Source organism: Bos mutus, chromosome 16 (assembly GCF_027580195.1).
Source record: "Bos mutus isolate GX-2022 chromosome 16, NWIPB_WYAK_1.1, whole genome shotgun sequence".
NCBI lineage: Eukaryota > Metazoa > Chordata > Mammalia > Artiodactyla > Bovidae > Bos > Bos mutus.
Window position 1 is genome coordinate 2,138,151 of NC_091632.1, and position 17,883 is coordinate 2,156,033.

Sequence of the window (17,883 nt, forward strand, 5' to 3'; positions counted from 1 at the left end):
TGGCCCTGCGGGAGAAGAGGCCGCATGGGGTGGGAGCCAGGTCAGAGGGCTTGAGCGGAGGACAGAGAGTGTAGGTTTTGTCTCTTAAGTCAGCTCCTCGGCTATTTTTTCTGCCAAAACATAATAGAGAACACATACCAGCTCTTTCTCTGTTCTTGAAGAAAGAAAATGAAAAGTGAGTGAAAATGTGATTATTACAAGTTATATGTATTATATATTTATATAAGCTGAGCCACTTGGATTTATATTTATGTATACATCATTTGCAACTGTTCCTGGTTGGTACTGGGAACAAATGACGAGCAATTCCTTATGTCCTAGTCCTGAGTTCCCCTAAGAGGGCCTGCCTGCCTGTCTGCAGGGAGCCCGTGGCCTGGCCTGGGATACTCCTGAGTGCTTCTCAGACCCCACGCACACGGTCCTTCCCCACTCCCTGTTTTGATGGGCTCCTCTTTGCTCTTTTGTTTCAGCTCCTCTCTCTGATTTCTGAACAGGTTGCTTCCAGGCAGCCGCAGTGATAAACCCTGCTGCGTGTTTGTTTTTGTAATCTGATGCAGGATGGCTGAGTTTTGCGTTGGCTCGGTTGGGCTTTCATTATCTCTCTGTTGCCCCCACAATATCCTGTGGCAGTGATGTGTGAGTGTACTCCTTCATTGGTTCCTGTAGTACTATTCCAGTCATTTCATTAGTTTATTCTAAGAGCTAGCTGCTGGCACATGGCCCTGTAGCACTAATCTGTCGCTGTGCGTATCTGCAGGCAATAATTCAGAAGCACAGCCTCAGACTACCTGCAGAGGTGTTTTGTTCACAGCCCTGGGCATTTCGAACTGGACATATTTGGTTCCAAGCTCATGATCTCCCTAGCCCAAGTCACTTCCAGACGTTTCCGCTTTCTTAATTCTTGATGCCAGTTATGAGTGTCATCCCATCCAGTCTCCCAGCCTGGAAACCTTGATGCCATCCTCCTTCTCACCGTGCACTACCGGTCTGCCATCAGCTTCTACCCCTGTTGATTCTAACCCAGAGAACATGCTCTGGTCTCTGGGAGGCCTCAGAGGCCATCAGGCCATTCATCTGTCACGAACAACTGTGGAGTCTGGAAGCTAGGACAATGGGAGTGGAGCGATGGGGAGAGGAGAATGGTTGAGAAGCCTCACCCCTGGGTGTCGTCCCCAGAGCAAGAGGATGCGGTAGGGCAGAGTGGGCTGCGGCTAAGCCCCACACCACCCGTCAGGGCGGAGCGACGGGCGGGTAGATCATAGGCCCTCTCCTGGGTTCAGGCCCACATGATAAAGTCTGTGTAGTGGAGTCACGTGAACAGTGAAACAGCTTCCACTGGTACTGTGCTTCGTGTTCCTATGCATTATTTATGTGATTCTCACAACCACCATCTGCAGCAGACAAAGCAGGAATATTTATTTCCATTTATGAGATTTTAGAAAAGGTTTGGAAAACAAGTAGTGTACAGAAGATAAGTGGCAGGGCTGAGACCTTTACTTGGATCTTCCTTTCCCTAAATACTTCCCGCCAGGGACCCTGCCAGGCTCTGGGGACACGAAAATGAGCAGGGCGTGGTCTGAGCCTCAAGAATTCCCCAAAGATGGGAGAAAGCTTAAGCCAGTGGTGAGCAACCTGCAGCCCCGGGCCAGTCCCAGTCCACTGCCTGTTTCGGAAATAAAGTTTTGTTAGTGGATAGCCACACCCATCCACTCGCTTCCTGTCTGTGCTCGTCCTCACTCCGTAATGGTAAGTTCAGCACTTGTGACAGAAACTGTCTTACAAAGCCGAAAATACTTACTATCTAGACTTCTACAGAAAAGGCCTCGAACCCTTAGTTTAATCACGCAGTTTTGCCCATGTGCTAAGTGCCCAGAGAGGTGGTTTAAGCTATAGTGGAGATGAGAGAGTCTCCCAGCTCTGCTGGGGGTAGGGGGTACAGAGGGGCACAAGGCGTTCTTCACCGTGCAGAAGATGTCTGAGCAGTGAAGTCTTGAAGACTGAGTGGGAATTAATCACATGACAAGGAGGGAAGGCCTTTACAGGCACAGGGGCTGGCATGGATAAATTACGGAGGTTGAATACAGTGTGACATGCTTGATCTCTGGGTCGGGAAGATCCCCTGGAGAAGGGAATGGCTACCCACTCCAGTATTCTTGCCTGGAGAATTCCATGGATAGAGGAGCCTGGTGGGCTACAGTCCATGGGGCTGCAAAAGAGAGCTACTAACACATAAGGAAGCATTTAGGATTTGGGTGGGCTTGGAGGGCACTCCAGAAACCTGATCTTAAAGAGCCTTATGTGCTACGTTCAGCAGTTTGGATTTGATCTTATGTAGAGCAATGGGGAGAAGTGGAAAGGTTTTCAGCAGAGCGGTGACATGATCAGGTGGGGATTTAGAAAGATCACTGTAATAGCAACATGGAGAATGGATTGGAAGGAGACCAGGCGAGAGGTCATTACAATGAGACATGATGTTTATCAGAGGTAAGCAACTGAGAATGTGCAGAAGGGGGAGAATGAGAGACACCCAGAGGGAGCCAGTCCAGGGCCCTTGGTGCCTGGATGTGAGGTGTGAGAGGTGGGAGGTAAGAGTGATTCCAAGAGTCTGCTCGGTGACTTAGGCGGGCACCAGCAAACGCAGAAGAGAGATGCAAGGCCAGGGCCCCAGTGAAGACACTGAGGACATCAGCAGAGGAAGAGGGTCCAGCAGTGTGATCTGTGCTGCCGTGGAGGCTAGAAGGGCCGGGAAGAAAACGAGCCCCCAGAGTGGGGTTTCAGAGGCTGACAAGGAGGAAAGGATGTTATGAAGGACGAAGGACGGATTGGGTGATTAACAGTTGTTAATGCCCCCAAGGGGCCCAGCAAGATAAAGACTGAAAACCCTGAATCTGGCCATCTGGAGGCCAGTGCGGGGGCCCGACAGGAGAGGTTCAGGGTGTGGTTGGAGGAGTAATGAATGGGAACAAAGTCAGCAAACATAGAAGCCATTGACCTCTACTGGGGGAAAAAAAAACTTTCATGAGAAGAAAGAAAAAATTAGGTACCTGTAGGGAGCTATGCAATACAGAGAATGATCCTTTGGTTTCATTATGAGAGAACTGGAAGATGTTTCTCTGCTGAGGCAGAGAGCCAGTTAAGAAGAGTTTGGAAACCCTCAGGAGAGCAGAGAGTTGGTGGTCAGAGACCCTGCAGAGGGATGGGGCCGGGTCCAGGCGGAGGCAGGCAGGCGGACAGAGACATGCTTCTTAAATACAGAAAGTGAAGATCATGGGAAGCTTGTGGGTTCAACGAATATTCTCGGGGCGTTGCTGATTCTGATAGCACTCTCAGTTGCAAGTGATAGAAAACAACTCCAGCTGGCTTAAAAATTCAAAAGGATTTTTAATATAAACACACACGTAATTGAAAATCCCCAAGTAGGGCTTTCTTCAGGAAACGTTCCCTCAGTGACGGAAACAGTGACACGAACGGTCAGGTCTCGCTGCGTCTTCTCTCTGTTTTCTGCAGTGTTGGGGTGTCCTCACGGTATGCTCCGAGACCCCCACCACCCATCCCTGAAGCTCCACCCTCTGCCGTCGGGGGCGCCCTCACTGCATCTCGTTCAAGAGAGGGGGAAACTTGTCTTTCTCAGAGCTTTTAGCAGAAGTCTCCATGAAGCACAGTGCTTCTGGCTGGATAAGTGTCCATTCCTAAACCAGCCATAGGGGTGAGAGTTAGAAAGTGCTAATTTCTTTATACTAATCACAGCCCAACCGTAGAATTGGGTAGGATCACTCTAGAGACAAATGCGCTGAAGGAAAATGTCTGTACTGTTATGGACTGAGTTGTGCCCCTCCTTAAAATTTGTGTGTTGAAGGTCTACCCACATGTAACCATATTTGGAGATTGGGTCTGTAAAGAAGTAATTGATGTTGAGCGATGTCAGTAGGGTGGGCTCATCCAGTAGGACTGGTGACCTTATGAGAAGAGGAAGAAACACCAGGGGTGTGTTTGCACAGAGGAAAGGCCATGTGAGCACACTGCAGGAAGGCAGGCATTTGCAAGCTAAGGAGAGAGAGCGCACAAGAAACCAGCCCTGCTGACACCCTGATCCTGGACTGCCAGCTTCCAGAGCCCTGAGACAGTGAGTTTCCGGGCTGTGGTGCTTTGTGGTGGCAGCGCTAGCTGATGAATACAGGTACAGTGGAAGGGAGGAGGAGAGCAGGGGCGCTGGGTGAACATTCAGTATATGCCCACGAGGTTCTCTGTGTGCTTGACATTGTGTGGGTTGAATAAGACACTGTGCCCCATCCTCAAGGAGCTCATCGCGTAGTTGGGAGACAACATTCTACACCAAGACCTAGCACTCGTTACAGCGGGTATAACCCAGAATTCTCTGAGGGCACGGAGGGTGAGGACCGGATCCAGTCTTGGTGGTCTGGGGGAACCAAGGAAGGCTTCCCGGAGGTGGTGGCACGGAGGGTGAGGACCGGATCCAGTCTTGGTGGTCCGGGGGAACCAAGGAAGGCTTCCCGGAGGTGGTGGCACGGAGGGTGAGGACCGGATCCAGTCTTGGTGGTCCGGGGGAACCAAGGAAGGCTTCCCGGAGGTGGTGGCACGGAGGGTGAGGACCGGATCCAGTCTTGGTGGTCCGGGGGAACCAAGGAAGGCTTCCCGGAGGTGGTGGCACGGAGGGTGAGGACCGGATCCAGTCTTGGTGGTCCGGATCAGTCTTGGTGGTCCGGGGGAACCAAGGAAGGCTTCCCGGAGGTGGTGGCACGGAGGGTGAGGACCGGATCCAGTCTTGGTGGTCCGGGGGAACCAAGGAAGGCTTCCCGGAGGTGGTGTCACCTGACCTGCGCCTGAAAGATAACAGAAAGTTGGGTGAAAGAACAGGAAAGGCAGACTAGTAAAAGAGAGTGATTTGTGTAAAGTTGGTGTGAAAATAAATGCCACCCAAGTGAGCACAAGCAGAGGCTCTTTATTCAGAGTGAACTATAGCAAGGGAGTTGGCCACCATCACTTGCTCTGGCAGAGACTTAAAGACAGAGTTCTGCCTTTTCCAGAATGCCCCATAGTTAACTATGGAATCATACTTTTTCAGATTGGCTTCTTGCATTTACTAATATGCATTTGTTTGCTCCATGTCTTTTCATGTCTTAATAGCTCATTTCTTTTTAGTGCTAAAATATATTCCATTTGCCTGGATGGACCACAATTGACTTATCCACTCACCTACTGAAAGACAGTTTGGTTGCTTCCAGGCTTTGGCAATTATGGAAAAGGCTGCTATAAACATTGTGTGCGGGTCGGATTGTATTTTCTTCTTTGCACCTCCTGGTGCCTCACTTTGTTGTTACTGCCGTTCAACGTTTATTTCCTGTCTTCCCCACTGGAACGCTGTAAGCCCTGTGACAGTAGAGCTTGTCCCTTGTCCCCGTGTCCATCTCTCGTCCCTGTTTGTTCTCTGAAACCAGGTCTGGTAAGTGGTCGAATGGCTGGCTGACTGCCGCCCAGAAGTCCACGGTGGACTCTGCAGCGGGGGGTGTGGCGCTGCCAGCGGGGCTGTGTCTCGGCGCAGCCTGTCTTTTCTCCCCGTCACTTCAAATGTGCTGTGACCACCAGTACAGCTCAGAATGGGGCTGTGAGAATGTGGGGAGCTCCCGACTGCAACAGCTTGCAGTTCTCTCCTCCATCTGCCGGGGACAGCTTGAGGAATCAACACCGGGGGCCCCCCAGTCTGGGGAGAGAAAGCAAACCAGGACCCACAAAAGAGGAAAAACAGAAAAGCAGGAAGTGCCTGCGGCTGACCAAGTAGCATTGCTCCTGGGGCTGCTGCTGGTGGTGTCCTGGAGGAAGGTCAGAGCCTGCTGGGTAGCAGCAGCTAACATTTCTTGAGCGTTTGCCCCAAGCTTTAAGTGCTTTGTGCAGGATGTGGGTATCAAGTCCCAATTGCAGCCCTGCAGAATAGGTGCTCCTCTTATCTGCAGTTTTCAGATGAGAAAGGCCAAGACCTGAAGGCTCAGTACTTTCCCACCTTCAGTACTCCCCACCTTGTCAGCGGGGTGCAGCTTCAGACCCAGGGGGTTTTTCTGCACGGCCGCTGCTCTTGAACTTGGCCACGATGTCGTTTCCAGGTGTCCCCACCAGTGGCTGATCATCACTCAACTCACATGTACTTCCCTAGGCCCCGGCTTAAGATATTTTGAATTCGTGTCTCCCACAAGGCTTCCAAGCATAAAGGCCTTGCCTTAGGAAGGTTGCCCAAGCATGTGAAGCATCCTCGTGTAAGACGACATCGGTTCTAAAGGCCTTCAGATTGAAAAAGGCGTTTCTAATCTGCAGGCTTGATTTGGTCCCTGTCTAGAAGGTTGAGGGTCCAGGGATTTGTGCTTTTACAGTAGTGCCGAGGTGATCCTCAGAAGCATTCAGTTGCCTTCCTGCAGGGGCAGGAACACACCTGACCAAATGCCGTTTGCGTTCTTTATGAAAAGCAGCGTCGCTTGCAGAACACTTCATGTTTGAGTGACTCTACTCTCTTTTTTTCTTCTCTTTCATTTACTTCTCACACAGTGGGTTGGGGAGTGGGGCTCGCAAATATACAAGACTTGAATTAATCATAGTCCCTAGTTCATAGTATCGGAGAAGGCAATGGCACCCCACTCCAGTACTCTTGCCTGGAAACTCACATGGACGGAGGAGCCTGGTGGGCTGCAGTCCATGGGGTCGCTAGGAGTCGGACCTGAGCAACTTCACTCTCACTTTTCACCTTCATGCGTTGGAGAAGGAAATGGCAACCCACTCCAGTGTTCTTGCCTGGAGAATCCCAGGGATGGCGGAGCCTGGTGGGCTGCCGTCTATGGGGTCGCACAGAGTCGGATACGACTGAAGCGATTTAGCAGCAGCAGTTCACATTATACCTCAATTCACACAAGATTTCTCTTTTGGTTTTCTTTATTGTTGTTCTTTTCCTTGCTCTCTCCCCCTGCAATAGACCTCCCTTTACTGTATTTTGTATCCTTATAGTTCACCTCTTACCTATTTAATTCAATATAAAAGGATTGTTCAGATGCTTCATAGTGGTAGCTTGTGTGGCGGTGGTTCATTTTCACGGATGGTTTTGTATGATGGCTATATTTATTAGATTATTCTTCTCTGCATCTCAGAGAAGCAGCTGCCTCTCTGGAATTTCTTCTCATTTGATCCTTTTTTTGCCCCCATGAAGCTAAACAGAAAAATTCCACACCCTCCTCCAACTTTCCAAGGCAGTCATCACCGCCCCCTCTTCCGCAGCTGATCTGCCCTTTCAAGGATATGTGGCTTTCCTTACTCCTCCACGGGATGCTCCGTCGTTAGCGGCATTCCCCTTGAAGGCCCCTGACAATTCTGCCCCCGAGCCCGGCCCCTGGCTGCTCTGCTTCTCCCACCTATATCCAGCAATTTGTTTATCCATTTATCTATTGATGGGCATTGGGCTGGTTCAACCCCTTGGCTATTGTGAATGATGCTGCTATGAACATGTGTGTACGTGACTTGTTTGGGGCTTCCCTGGTGGCTCAATGGTAAAGAATCTGCCTGCAATGCAAGTGCTGCAGAAGATGTGGTATTTGATCCCTGGCTCAGGAAGATCCCCTGGAGGAGGTCATGGCATCCCACTGCAGTATTCTTGCCTGGAGAATCCCATGGACAGAGGAGACTGGAGGGCCACAGTCCATGGGTCACAAAGAGTTGGACACGACCGAAGCAACTTAGCATGGCATGCATATACTTGTTCGTGTCCCTGATTTTAATTCTTTAGGGCATATACTTAAGAGCAGAAATATGGGGTCATATGGTAATTTGATGTTTAATTTTTGAAATACTGTCAAACTATACATTTCTTTTTTAAATTGCAACTTTGCTCAGTAATTGTCATATATATGGAGAGACAGGGAAATCTGATGGAAAAACCCTGGGCTACCAGTCAGAAGACCTGGGTTCTTTTCTTAGTTTTGCCACAAAGCCGTGTGTGAGGTGACACTGAGGATATCACTTCCCCTTTCTAGGCTCTTGTTTCCTCATTTGAGAAGTAAGGAGATTCCATAAAGCTAAATAATCTTTAAATTATCTTCCTCTGTAAAGACTTTATTGGAAAAGTTGGATTCCAAGGGAAGAGGGAGAGAGAATTGTCAAATAGCTAAATGAGATTATTTCTCTGTTCTTTTCCTACTGTGTTTTTTAAATTGTGGGTTAAAGACACCGCAAATAATTGGCCTCTCTTCCTGCCAATGTGTATCTAGTTAATGAATAGCTTCTGGCTTCCTGTTTCCATCAAGATTCCCAGAAAAAGATACCCTTCTCTTTCCCATCACTTCCTACCACTTGGCGGCTCCTGAACAAAACCTGGTGGTCTCAGAGCCAAAACTGGAGTCCTCCCCTCCCCTCCTGGGAGGAGTGCCGAGCCTCTGCCTGGCCCCTCAGCACTAAGGTTTCAGATGGACAGCCTGCATCTAGTCTTTGGAGGTGAGGAACCACGGAGGGGCAATCACAGCCTCTTTCTGAGACACTGTAAGGGTCATCTTAGAGAAGAGGAAGAAGCAGAGACCTCCTGTGAGGCCTTCCAGCCAGTCTCCCCTCTGGAGCTGTTCTACTTTCTTAACTCACTCCCAGCTGAATGGTTACCCGCCAGAGAGCAGCGCCTGTGTAGGGAGGGGATTTTCCCCCACTGACGGAACATCCTCACAGTCCCCAGGTCCAAAGCCTGTGCTCTCTGGCGCCGCCTGGTGGTTTCATGGGGAAACACAAGGTCTAAAACCAAGTGGTTTGTTTTGTTCAGGCTCATTTTGCATCCGTGGAAGGAATGATGCTAAAGCTGAAACTCCAGTACTTTGGCCATCTCATTTGAAGAGTTGACTCATTGGAAAAGACTCTGATGCTGGGAGGGATTGGGGGCAGGAGGAGAAGGGGACGACAGAGGATGAGATGGCTGGATGGCATCACTGACTTAATGGATGTGAGTCTGGGTGAACTCCAGGAGTTGGTGATGGACAGGGAGGCCTGGCGTGCTGCGATTCTTGGGGTCGCAAAGAGTCAAACACGACTGAGCAACTGAACTGAACTGAACTGATCACATGGTTCTGAGTGCCTGCTATGGTTTAGGTATTATGCTATACTCTAGGAATAAACAAGAAGAGGCACCTTCCCTACAGTACCTTCCTTTTTATAGGGTGTACAGAGGAGTGACTTTTGGAATGAATTCATAGTGACAAGTGCTGTAATAGGGGAGTGGTGTTCAGGAGCACAGACAAGCGGGCACGTCAGTCATACTTGGCACACCCTAATGAGAGAGGGCAGAGGCAGAAAGTGTTCTAGACAGAAGTTAATCTGTGCAGAAGTCAGCACAGCAGAGCTATATTTACGACGAGATCTGGTAGACTACCCATGTTGGCTGGGATTCAGAGCGCAAGGGGAGGGTAAGAAATGGTCTTGCAGTTGCGGCTGCACCACACAGGGCTTCCAGCCAAGTCACGAACTTCAGCTTCAATTTTGGGGCAGCAGTGAGTTAGTGAGTTTGACTAGGAGATACTGTATCTATATTTGCATTTGCACTAAGATCATGGCATCCAGTCCCATCACTTCATAGCAAGTAGATGGGGAAACAATGGAAACAGTGTCAGACTTTATTTTCTTGGGCTCCAAAATCACTGCAGATGGTGACTGCAGCCATGAAATTAAAAGAGGCTTGTTCCTTGGAAGAAAAGCTACGACAAACTTAGACAGAATATTTAAAAGCAGAGACATTACTTTTCCAACAAAGGTCCTTCCAGTCAAGGCTATGGTTTTTCCAGTAGTCATGTATGGGTGTGAGAGTTGGACTGTAAAGAAAGCTGAGCACTGAAGAATTGATGCTTTTGAATTACGGTGTTGAAGAAGACTCTTGAGAGTCCCTTGGACTGCAAGGAGATCCAACCAGTCCATCCTAAAGGAAATCAGTCCTGAACATTCATTGGAAGGACTGATGCTGAAGCTGAAACTCCAATACTTTGGCCACCTCATGCAAAAAACTGACTCATTTGAAAAGACCCTGATGCTGGGAAAGATTGAAGGCGGGAGAAGAAGGGGACGACAGAGCATGAGATGGTTGGATGGCATCACCAGCTAAACGGACATGAGTTTGAGTAAGCTCCAGGAGTTGGTGATGGAGGGGAAAGCCTGGCATTCTGCAGTCCATGGGGTCGCAAAGAGTCAGACATAACTGAGCGACTGAACTGAGCTGAACTGATTTGCTTTGAGGAGTAAGTGCTCTGGTTATGGATGGAGAATAAGTCAGAGGGGAAAGGGCAGAAGTGGGGAGAGACCACTTAGGAAGCTGTTGCAGTAACTGATGTAAACAATGATGGCAACACCAAGGAAGGAGCAGTGGGAAGGGAGACAGCAGACAAGGAAAGGAGTCCAGAAGTACACATGAGGTGAGGGGCTGGTGTCAGCCCCAAGCTTCCGTTGGTTTGCCCACATTCAGGCACAAGGGATCCCCTGTACCCTCAGTCAAGATATATGGGAGCTGGCAGGAGTGTTCGGGTGATATCAAGACTTCACATTGCTGCCCAATTGTTTTAAGCAGTGTGTCCATTTGATAGGTGGCTGCTCATCCAGAAAAGCCAGAGGAATCGTGGGGAAACTGCTTCCCGCTGTCCTCTGTGGCTTGTTTGGCCCCGTGATAGTCAGAGCAGCAAACTGGACCACTTTTTAAGACTCCGTGTTTCAGAGCCTCAGGCAGTTTAAAGGTTGGTATCTGAGTCTGGGCTGTAAGCCATTCTTGCTCCTCTCTCTCAGGACCAGGGGGAGGATTTGTCTCTCCAGGACCATCCCAGGCTCCTTGGACAGGCATTTTTAGCCCTCACCCCTGTCGGCCCTGGAACGATGTGCTTGAGGGTGTGAGCATCATGCTGTCATGAATGTTGCTTATTCTCCCAACCCTCTGGAGCCTTGTGTCCTGGGCTGTCATGTCCACACTGCCATTATCCCTAAAGGGACAGCGTCAGTGACCACTGCCAAATAGTTAGCTGCACAAAGTATCTGTAGAAATCATTCCACAAATTCTCGTGGGCAACCAAGTTTCCACTTACCCAACTTCTGCCCCGCACCGCTGCCCCCTTTGCCCTCCCCGACTCCAGGTCAAAGGACAGCGTTGTGATCTTGTCTCTATGCCGCTAACCCAGACGCACTCAGCCTCAGGCCCCCTCATCACATGTGGATCAGAAAGGCTGTGAGATAGGTGTGTTTCCTACGGGCTCAGTGCATGGGGCTTCTCTGGTGGCTCCGACGGTAAAGAATCTGTCTGTAATACAGAAGACCCAAGTTCAGTCCTGGGTTGGGAAGACCCCCTGGGGGAGGGCATGGCAACCCACTCCAGTGTTCTTGCCTGGGGAATTCCACGGATAGAGGAGCCTGGCGGGCTACAGTCCATGGGGTCACAAAGAGTCAGATATGACTGAGCGACTACCAGTGCGGGGCACCTTCCAGGTGCTGGGCCTGCGAGCCAGTATTTGTTTTTATGACTATTCTATGTAGAGCTGTCCTTCCTTCTAGAAAACTGGTTCTCAGCTGGGGTGGTTTGCCCTACCTCCAGGGGACAGTTGGCGATTCTGAAGACGTCTTCAGTTGAGGGCAGGAGTAGGCCATCCTGGCATCTAGTGGGCAGAGACCAGGGGTGCTCCTCAGCACCCTACAATACCCAAGATGGTCCCCACACAAAGAATTGTCAGGTCCCCAAAGTCGATAGGACAAGGTTAAAAAAGGCTCTGTAGGTCTGTAATCAAGGGGACCCTGAATCCTCAAGGCTCTGTAGGATTGCTAGAGAGGACCAGGAGTTCAGGGAACATTCACTTGGCATCATATTTCTTTCCGCAGCTGAACTCCGTCCGGGAGGCTCAGTTCCAGCGACTGGAGGCAGCAAGACCTCGCGGGCTGGGGCGCGGGGCGCGAGGCCCGGTGCTCAGGATGGCCGGGCAGCCGCCACCCTGGGCCTACACAGCCGTCCTCCTCTGCGCGCTCAGCCTCGGCGGGGCCATCGAGATCCCCATGGACCGTGAGTCTCCTGTCCGCTTGGAATCTGCTGACTGGGGCAGAGGAGTCAGTGGGGCGGGGAGGGGCGGGGAGAGCGAGGACCCTTCAGAGAAGGCGGCGACAGCAGAAGCAGTGGCTTCTGGATTCAGAGCGGGTTTTCTTCCAGAGGATCAACCCCGGGCGAGCTCATGCTTGGGAACCTGGGACCTGGAGTTGCTGAGCCATGTCTCAGGGCCTCGGCTGTGCTAAATCGCTGCCCGGAGCCTGCTGAGAGTCAGGAAGCCCGAGCGTCACTCGGGAGCCCTTCCCTCCACACCCCTCCCTCATCCCTCTGTGCTCTTGACTAACCTATCAGAGTGGAGATTCCAGGGGCCGAGCATGGTGGACAGCTCTGATTTGCCTTTCTCATGTAGCCAGGTCCTTTTGGCTGAAGTGATGAGGACAGATGGCCTGAGGAGGGTTGTAAAGGAGGTGACTTTTGCAAAAGACTGTGACTAAGTGAGACATTAAAATAAAGAACCCCATTATAGTGTCACTGTGGGAGAATCAGGCACGAATTCCTTCTGTTTGTTTTCAACTTGCCCATGGTAAAGTTGAAAAGTAAAGTCCATGGCATCTGCTTCCTCTGGTGGGACATTATTGGACCCTCAAGATCATAAAGTCAGGATGAAGATGCTTGTCTGACAGCCATGTCTCCACCAGCCGTATCTGATGTTACATTTGTAAGTGGCCCGTGGACTGGCAGCTGTGACCCTTGGCCTGTATTTAGATGGGTGCCACCTTTGCTACAATTCTGACTCTTCTGCCAGGAATTCTGGGCATCCCAGAGCTGTGATGTGAATACGCCACCTCTGTCCCCCGTTCCTGCTTCGAGGAATAGATGGGACGTATGTGATGCCAGTGTTGCCTTGGACTCTCTCCAGGCAACAGGTGTCTGAGGAGGGGTGGGAGAGTGATACAGCCTTGAAGAAGTCCCCACTGAGCTCTCCAAAGCCAGCCTCCGGCGCCTGGAGCTAGCACAGCTTGGAGAAGAGTCGCGGGTATCTCAGCTCCCTGCTGCTGCCCGCCCGCACTTCACCAGTAACAGCTGCCCAGAGAGGGGGTACTTCCGGGTGGAGAGGGCCAGGAGAAAGTGTGATTGGACCCAGAGCAAGATGGACAGGGCCCCCACAGCCCTCCTGATGGCCCCAGCCTGTGTACGTGTGTGTGTGTGCACGCACACACACACACACACACACACAGGGAGGGAGGGAGAGGGCAGTTGTGAAGGAGACCATTCCCATGGAGACCGTCTGCACTGCTGGCTCAAGGACAGTTTCTCATGAACGGTCCCAGGCAGACAGTCTAATAAGGAGCATGGTAAGGCCACGTCCCTGGCGAGGAGAGGGGCTGAGGAGGAAGCTGGGTTACGCAGGAAGCGGTGAAGGCTCGTTTTGTTTCTGCCACTTCTCCTTGGTTACTCGTCTGCCACTCTGGTCCCTGGGGCAGGTGGGTGAGGGGTTCCTGCAGGGTGAACCTGTAAACCAAGGGCTTCGACGTCTGTGTTAGGAATCTGGATCCTAAAGCTCAGGGGCCGTGGGCAGGACCCCACAGCCAGTCTCTGCAGAGCACCAGCCGTGGGGCAGAGCTGCCAGCCCCGAGGAGGGTCTGCAGGGTGTCTTCCTAAGTGTCCATCGGGACCCCAGTCCCTGCTTCCTCAGGGCCATGCAGCAAGTGGGCGACGGACTCACGGAAAGAGCCCAGGCCCCTTGGCCCCCAGTGTGGCACCACGTGCCACACCCCGCCTCTGTTGGCCTGCCCCCTGTAGCTCATCTCGGGTCTCCCTGGAATAGCATCTGCCTCACGCCTGACAGAGAGCTCAGAGCTCTCCAGGCACATCTCCGGTGACTCTCACAGCCCGTCCGCGGAGTCGGTGTCATCCTTGGCCGACTCTGAGGGGCAGAGAAATGAAGCTGTTTTCTCCAGCTCACCTAGGCAGGGCCAGGACGTGACCATGGCATCTCTCTTCACGAGGAAGTCCTTCTGCAGAGCCAGTCCCGGTGCCCCCAGCCGTGTCGACAAGAAGCTCCCGCTGCTGCCTGTGCCTGTCGCATACATACAGCAACCAGCCTCCCTGGTTGCTGCAGGCACAGTGGCCATGGCCACGTCTCCAGCCTGAGTCTGCGAAAGATGAGAGCAAGACAAGAGTGAGGCAGGCTCTTCAGAGGGCACCCAGGTGCCCTGGGAAGAGGCACTCATCAGTCAGGGTTTGCCCTGCCCCCGGGCCCAGCAGGGTAGATGCCTCCCAGACGATCTGAGCCAGTCCTTCCATCTCACCCAGTGGAACGGGCTGGGGAAAGGTCAGGCTTTCTCCTCTCCAGACCCAGCTTTATTGAGATATTTCTGACATAAAAATATGTTTATTTACGGTGTAGAACTCAGAAAGGAAGTTAGCTTTGTGGGTGTGTGGTGGTGACTTCTAAGATCTCCTGTACCGGCTTGTAAGTATATAATGCAGCACAGTTAACAGTAGTTGCCATGCTGTGCACAGGATCCCCAGAATTCACCCATCTTGTAGCTAAAAGTTGTATTCCTTGACCAGCGTCTCCCTACTTCCCCCACCCCCAGCCAGCTGCCACCCTACTCCATTTCTTTGGTTTTGCCTTTTTTTAGGTTCTACATGTAAGTGGGAACACACAGCATTTGTCCTCCGTCTGACTTATTTCCCTTAGCATTGACCTCAGGGTCCATCCATGTTGGTGCAAAAGGCAGGAAAGGTGCCTGCACGCCTGTGTTCACACAGCTTTGCTCACAGTGGCCGGTGGGAACGCCCTCAGCTTTCTCTGTGTGTCACCTGGGGCGGCAGAGGGGCTCAGGCCACGGGCTGCCTGGCGTGTCCTCTGCTCGCTTCCCCTTTGGGGGCATCAACTGGGCCTCCGGGGGCTTGGGCGCAGCAGGTGTCCTAGAACAGAGCCTGAGCCGCAGCGCAATCCCTCACTGAACACGCGGCCTCCCACTGCCGCTGCTCCGCCAGCAGAGTCACATGCACCCCACCCCGCCCCCAAGCAGAGCAGCGTGACCTTTGGAAAAACCAAAGGGTTGCTTTTGCCCCATCCATTAGAGCGATTTTGCCAAAAAAAGTGAGTCTGTTGGCAGCTTGCCCCTCCATCGCCCTCCCTGCATCAAGGAACTTGGCATTTCCCCTCTAGGGACCCACGGAGGAGGACAGCGGGGTAGGAGCAGCGCTGCCTCCTTACTGTCGGGCCAGGGCATGAGGCTGGGGTGGCCTTGACAGCGCGCACGCACGGTCACTCAATCCTCCATGGGGCGGGGGTGCCAGGGGCTGTCAGAGCCGGGGAAGGGAAAGGGGTTCGTGAGTGCAGGAACTCTGCAGACTGAGCGGGGGTCTGTCTCGCTCCCTGCAGAGCCCATGGGAAGATTTCCTCCCTCTTGGAAGTAAAAGAGCAAATTCGTTCTCACTCGACATCGCCCCCCAGCAGGTTCCGTAGGATAGAAGGGCCGGGTGTGCACAGGACTAGGTGGAGACGGGCACTCTGTCCCTGGGCAGGCTGTCCTCGCTGTCTTCCCGCTGTGGTGGCGTGTCCTCTGGGCTGACCGTGTCCCTGTGATAAATCCCTTGGCTGCACAGTGGTGGCTGCAGATGTCATTACCTCTTTAGGCAAGTAGTTTCTCAAGAGGCCCCGGCCAGTTGTCAGCGTGGGGCTGGGGGCAGAATCCAGAGAACCTGCACTCCCCCAAGCTCTGTCCAGAGTGTCAGGGAGAGCGGAGTGCCAGGGCCCCCGTTGGCTGGCTCACCTCTCCAGCCGAGAATGGACATGTGAAAGGAGCTCTCGACCAGCAGTGGGAGAGCTGATTTTCCTTGCAGTAATACATTGCCCCAAACTTCCTGTGGAACCTTAACTGAGTCAACTTTCCTTTCAAGAACCGGACACTCCCTGGGCAACGTCTCAGGCTGCTTCCATTGAACTGGCCTATGTGTAAAAGCTTCAGCAATACGTGAACTGTGAACTTCCAGATGTTCAAGCTGGTTTTAGAAAAGGCAGAGGAACCAGAGATCAAATTGCCAACATCCGCTGGATCATCGAAAAAGGAAGAGAGTTCCAGAAAAACATCTATTTCTGCTTTATTGACTAGGCCAAAGCCTTTGACTGTGTGGATCACAATCAACTGTGGAAAATTCTGAAAGAGATGGGAATACCAGACCACCTGATCTGCCTTTTGAGAAATTTGTATGCAGGTCAGGAAGCAACAGTTAGAACTGGACATGGAACAACAGACTGGTTCCAAATAGGAAAAGGAGTACGTCAAGGCTGTATATTGTCACCCTGTTTATTTAACTTATATGCAGAGTACATCATGAGAAATGCTGGGCTGGAAGAAGCACAAGCTGGAATCAAGATTGCCAGGAGAAATATCAATAACCTCACATATGCAGATGACACCACCCTTATGGCAGAAAGTGAAGAGGAACTAAAAAGCCTCTTGATGAAAGTGAAAGAGGAGTCAAAAAGTTGGCTTAAAGCTCAACATTCAGAAAACGAAGATCATGGCATCTGGTCCCATCACTTCATGGCCAATAGATGGGGAAACAGTGGAAACAGTGTCAGACTTTATTTTTTTGGACTCCAAAATCACTGCAGATGGTTATTACAGCCATGAAATTAAAAGACGCTTACTCCTTGGAAGGAAGGTTATGACCAACCTAGATAGCATATTCAAAAGCAGAGACATTACTTTGCCAACAAAAGTCCATCTAGTCAAGGCTATGGTTTTTCTAGTGGTCATATATGGATGTGAGAGTTGGACTATGAAGAAAACTGAGTGCCAAAGAATTGATGCTTTTGAACTGTGGTGTTGGAGAAGACTCTTGAGAGTCCCTTGGACTGCAAGGAGATCCAACCAGTCCATTCTGAAGGAGATCAGCCCTGGATTTCTTTGGAAGGAATGATGCTGAAGCTGAAACTCCAGTACTTTGGCCACCTCATGTGAAGAGTTGACTCATTGAAAAAGACTCTGATGCTGGGAGGGATTGGGGGCAAGAGGAGAAGGGGACGACAGAGGATGAGATGGCTGGATGGCATCACTGACTCGATGGACGTGAGTCTGAGTGAACTCCAGGAGTTGGTGATGGACAGGGAGGCCTGGCATGCTGCGATTCATGGGGTCACAAAGAGTCGGACACAACTGAGCGACTGAACTGAACTGATGTGTAAAAGACTTGAAACCCATGTGGGCAAAGCAGACTCTGTTTTAGGCTTCGTATCCCAGGTGAGGCCAGAGCCCTCAACTGGGTATGAGGACCCAAAAGACGTCAGATGTGTCCTGAGATGAAGTAACCAGGGGCCCGGGCTGGTAGTTGAGGGAGTGGGTCAGGGGTCAGCCCTGCTGCTCCTGACCGTGGGTCCTTCTGCCTCCCTCCCCGTCCCTGCCCAACACGCCTGGCTTTCCAGAGTTACCTTTCTTGGGTCCTGGCAGGAGAATCACGGATGGTTGAAGTTGCCACGGTGGGGAGCTCTCCAGAGCCTGCGTTCAGAAACCAAGATTTCTGTTGTTGCCCTGTCCTTTTCTTGCTTTTTCTATTTCTTGCCAAGGTCGCCCCAGGCACATGGTAAAGCAGATAAAATTTCTCTTTAATCCATGAACAGGCCACACACCTCCAGCCCACTGAAAGAATCCCTTCGAACCTTTTCATGAGCTTTATTGTCAAGACTTTCACTTCCTGACAGTGTGTAGCAGGGCCCTCGTCCCTGCTGCCCCCCACCTCCCCTCTCGATCTTCCCTGTCCTGTGGCTCCTCTGTGTCACTTGGTCCTGTCTTAACTCTGCTTTCTCCAGGCCACCCCGCTCAGAGCCTCTCATC

At 51.6% G+C, this 17,883-nt stretch overlaps 1 protein-coding gene across 2 annotated transcripts in view; it reads left to right on the forward strand.

The window, feature by feature from the left end:
- NFASC (neurofascin) overlaps window positions 1-17,883 on the forward strand; it is a 201,632-nt gene that overhangs the window by 111,957 nt on the left and 71,792 nt on the right. For both annotated transcript variants that reach the window (XM_070384557.1, XM_070384556.1), the window contains exon 3: window positions 11,869-12,046. In XM_070384557.1, coding sequence (XP_070240658.1) covers window positions 11,869-12,046 — 178 coding nt within the window. The remainder of the gene's footprint in view (window positions 1-11,868; window positions 12,047-17,883) is intronic.